We start from the raw sequence: 4,846 nt of genomic DNA, 5'->3' as shown, positions 1-4,846 counted from the left end.
TTTTATGTATATATTGGGAGACAATTTATACATAAAAAAGTATGCATGGGAGAAGTGGAATAGATTAATAATATAACATCAATAATACCATAAGAACATGCCTATCAAACTTTACTTGCCACTCTTCTCAACTAATAACTATAAGACTCCCTACTTATGGACTAGATGACTTGGTAATTAAATCTTGATAACCACAATAAATTATTTAATACAATATCCACTTCTTAAACAATAGAATTACTATAATTTGACTCTAATAAAATTTGACTTGACTAAAATGATACTACTAAATAATAACATAGAAATTTTTATTTTTTAATCTTGATTTAATATACCAACATTGTCTCCCTAATCTCGAATTTGGTCCAACACAATCACAAAAAATAATTTCTCTTGTAAATTCTACCAATATCATTTTGTACTAGTTCTTTATCTTCAAACATTTTTATTGTTGTATAATTCATGTACCTGGATAGACAATTTTTGTCGCACAATTTAATGTTTTTTTTAAAAACTTCTTTATTTTATTTGGGAAAATCAAGGAGGGCATACATGGAATTCAAAGCCAATGCTAGCGCAATATTAACCTACACCCTAACTCGACGTAGACTTGGAACACCCAACTGATCAAGGGAAACGTCACCTCTCACCAAGGAAGGCAACTCACGGAAAGAATGATATGTTAGCGTTTGGCCTGAAGCCGCACCAACATTGGCAAGGCGGTTAGCCGGTTTATTCACTTCCCGAAAGCAGTGTGATACCTTTCTAACACACCTGCTGACCTTTAGCAGGTCTTGTAAGTCCCCTTGCAAACGCCATGGGCATCGAGCTTTCCCTTGAATTATCTGAACCAGAATCAAAGAGTCAGATTCCAAGTGTAAATTGGCGTACCCACTCGCAATCGCCAAACTAACACCAAAAGTCAACGCCTTCAATTCAGCTTGCAAACTCGTCATCTCCCCAAAGAAACACGAATACCCCAAAAGAAACCTTCCTTCCAAGCACCGAAGCACCCCCCACCTCCACTCACTCACGGATTACCCTGAGAACAACCATCCAAGTTCAGCTTTACCACGAGGGAATCGGGCCGACTCCATCGAACCACCAAGGTCCTGGAAACCCCGTGCAGACCAGCCACCAAACCATAGAAACCTGGCCAATCCTGATCAAGGGTACTAAGTCCCTGAAACTTAAGGAGGAAAATGTCTCTGAGATCACCAAATATTGCCACACAAACCTGGGCAATGGGCCACAAATGGTCATCAAATACAACAGAGTTTAGCATCTTCCACAAATTCCAACAAATTAAGGACGGCAATAAACGGAACAGATATAGCAGATACCGGTTTCGAGTAGGCCTCAACCACCAGCTAACCAACTTGTGTCGTAGCGTAGAGGAAACCTGAAACCCTCCAATAACCCCTTTGAAATATCCCCAAATCTGCTTTGCCACCACCCCGGTGCAGAAGATGTGGTCAATAGACTCTTGACATGGATATATACAGCAAAAGCACCGAGAGGGACCGAGGATACCAAGTTTATGCAACCTGTCCATCATCGGCAAACGGAACCCCACCAATCTTAACATGAAAAATGAAACCTTCAGCGATAGCCCGGGAAGCCAGAGCCGTGAGTAGAGCCAAGAGCTGTTTCCACCCTCTTGAGAGATCCAGTAGGCTGATGCTAATGAGAATGCACTGGAGATACTAGGAGCCCAAACCATGGTATCAGCTTGGTCCGGCGAAGGAGGCACCATTCCCATAATCCTTCCCACCCATCTACCAGGCGCTACCTCGCTCAATCGTTGTACGTTCCAGCAACCCTGTTCCACAAAATTGGAGACATTACATTCCTGAAAAGTATCCACATGACGACACAACGGGCCTGTCCCCAACCAGTTATCATGCCAGAAACTAACACCTCCCCTAGCCAAAACCCAGTGGATATGTTGTTCCGCTACACCCTGGATAGCCACCATCCTCTTCCAAGTCCACGAATCCCCGGGGGAAGCATCAGCAAAGCAAGGATGAAAATTGGGACAATATTTTTGGTTCATGAACTCAGTCCATAACGATTGCCGCAACCAAAAGTGCCACCATAGTCTCATGGAAAATGCATCAAACACGTGCTTTAGGGATCTCAAACCAGCACCCCCCCTGTCATATGAGGTGCACAACTTGTCCCATTTAATTCAGTGGAACCGTGGCCCAGCCTCAGAGGAGCTCCATAGGAAATCAGCAAAAATTCTCTCCATCATGCCGAATATCGACTTAGGAGGGGTTGATGCTGCGAATATGTGAATAGGCATAGAGGAGAGCACGCTCTTGAGTAGAGTTAATTTACCACCATGCGAGAGTAGCCTCCCTTTCCATGACAACACTTTACTCGTGACCGATTCACAAACCCTGCAAAGTAGCATCTCCTCCGCCGCCCTGCGTATAAAGGACAACCCAAATATTTGACCGGAAACTCCCTCGACTGAAACCCAGTCATCTCAGCAATAATCCGTTTCCTACCACAAGGAAATTTGGCATGAGCCAAGACACAACTCTTTTGTTGATTCACATTTTGACCTGACACTGAAACATATTCGTCCAGAGCCTTCATCACCAGCCGCACAGATCGCCGCAAACCACTAGAGAAAATAATAATATCATCTGCATAGGCTAGATGAGTAATAGGCAGGCAACCCTGCGGAATTCTATAAGGCATAAAACCCCGATAGTTACTCAAAGAATTTATCAGACGAGAGAGAACTTCCGCACTAATCACAAAGAGCGCCGGAGAGAGCAGATCTCCCTGTCTCAACCCACGACTAGATTTGAAAAAGCCCTGAGGCGCTCCATTAACTATTACCGAGAACCACACATTGGATATAAGTCTCTATATCATATCAATCCATATTTCACCAAACCCAAATCTTCGCAAAACCTAGAGCAAGAACGGCCAAGAGACTCTATCGTAGGCTTTGGCCATGTCAAGCTTCAAAACCACATTTCCCTCTCTATTCTTCTGGTGAATATCCGACACCAACTCCTGGGCCAGCAGAAAATTATCAAAAATTTGCCTGCCCTTAACAAAGCGACTCTGCTGAGGAGAGATAATACTTGGCAGCACCTTTGCCAATCGAGCCGCCAGGGTTTTAGAAATGACTTTGTTGACAAAGATGCAAAGATTTATGGGTCGAAACTGACTAAAGTCTTGGGGCGAAGACATTTTCGGAATCAGTACAATCAAAATCGAAAACACGCTCCTCGGCAACTCATGACCACAGAAGAAACTAACCACGACTTCCAAAACATCCTGACCCACCACATCCCATGCAAAGGTAAAGAACCTACCTGTGAATCCATTAGGGCCCGCTGCACTCTCCCCATCCATTGTGAACACCACCTCTCTTATTTCCTCCATCGAGGGGAGACGCTCCAACTCATCGTTTTGCTCCCTTGAAATAATCTTGGGAATGACCTCCAAAGTGCGCCATGACGCCGAACAAGGTTCAGCGACGAATAAGGATGTGAAATAATCCACTGCCTCCGCTGAAATCTGAGTTTCATCCCTCAACCATTCCCCCTCACTATTCCTGATCCGGTGTATAATAGATTTAGCCCGTCTCTCTGCCACTACCGCATGAAAGAACCTTGAGTTTTTATCCCCGTCCTGCAGCCATTTGATTCTTGCTTTTTGCCTCCAATACGCTTCCTCCTTGACAAGTGATTGTCTCATTACCGCTCTTGCTTCCTGGAGTGCTAGCCATTGCTGCTGTGAATTGTCACTATCAAATGCAGCCTCTGCCGCCATTACTGCCTCTTCTGCCTGCTTAATTGCATCAAAGATATTGCCAAAATGCACCCGCGACCAAAGTTGGGGTTGGAGTGCACATTTAACATGCTGTAATTTGGCCGCCAACCGCTGCAAAGGACGCCCTGGGTAAAAGGTAGACCAACTCGTCCTAATAACATCCAACAGCTCGGGTTTTGAAGTCCAAACGTTTAAGAACCGAAAAGATCTAGGCTTGTTATCAAGTCTAGTCGATGCTGACAAAAGAAGGGGGGCATGATCCGATGGCTCCCTACCTAGACGTCGGACCCCAAAATTCATCCCCATTCGGGCCGCAGACAGGCTACATAGTAGCCTATCTAGGCACTTCCAGATTCGAGCTCCACCACCCCTATTGTTACACCACGTGAAACATGACCTTGAGAAACCTGCATCAAATACTCCAGCTCTGGACATGAATGATCGCATTTCCACGCCTTCATCAATCCGGAAAGGCAACCCGCCCCTCTTCTCTTCCGCACTGATAATGGTGTTAAAGTCACCCACCACCAACCATGGATCATCACTCGGTTTATCTACTAGCAGTGCTGACCACAACAGAGCACGCTTTTGCTCTGTACACTTCCCATGAATGAAGGAAAAATAAACGGGAGCCAACAACACCTGAGAAGAGATTCTAAGGGAAATGTGTTGAGGAGATTCCCCAACCTGAACACATTGAAAACCAGCTTGATAGAACACCCAGACCGACCCCTCCCTATTAACCATCCAACCATCCATTTTGAGACGGGCACATATCATACGGATGTCACACGAAAAAGCCTTAGGCTCACAAATAGCCACTAATTGAACCAAGAATTCAGAAATGATTCTTTTTAACCTACGAAAATTTGGAGTACGCAAGATACCCCGAATATTCCAGAATAAAAAATTAATCATCAGATAATATAGAGAAGGAGTTAGAGCACACCTTCGTCTTCAAGCGTAAGGTTCGATCAGTCGGAACCCGCGGACGAACACCCTTGCGCCTAGGTTTTCCAACCAGCTCAATATCCTCCCCAAAATT

The 4,846-nt window shown here is 44.7% G+C and overlaps 1 protein-coding gene across 1 annotated transcript; it reads right to left on the bottom strand.

The window, feature by feature from the left end:
• Window positions 1–1,030: 1,030 nt before the first annotated feature.
• Window positions 1,031–4,560, bottom strand: LOC140007176 (uncharacterized). The gene is made up of 3 exons (XM_072049864.1): window positions 2,956–4,560; window positions 2,405–2,883; window positions 1,031–2,156 (listed from the first exon to the last, which is right to left on the bottom strand). The coding sequence occupies exons 1-3, from the start codon at window positions 4,558–4,560 to the stop codon at window positions 1,031–1,033; spliced, it is 3,210 nt and encodes a 1,069-aa protein (XP_071905965.1).
• Window positions 4,561–4,846: the final 286 nt, after the last annotated feature.

Source organism: Coffea arabica, chromosome 5c, assembly GCF_036785885.1.
Source record: "Coffea arabica cultivar ET-39 chromosome 5c, Coffea Arabica ET-39 HiFi, whole genome shotgun sequence".
NCBI classification, from domain to species: Eukaryota; Viridiplantae; Streptophyta; class Magnoliopsida; order Gentianales; family Rubiaceae; genus Coffea; species Coffea arabica.
This window is presented reverse-complemented; position numbering and strand designations above follow the sequence as displayed.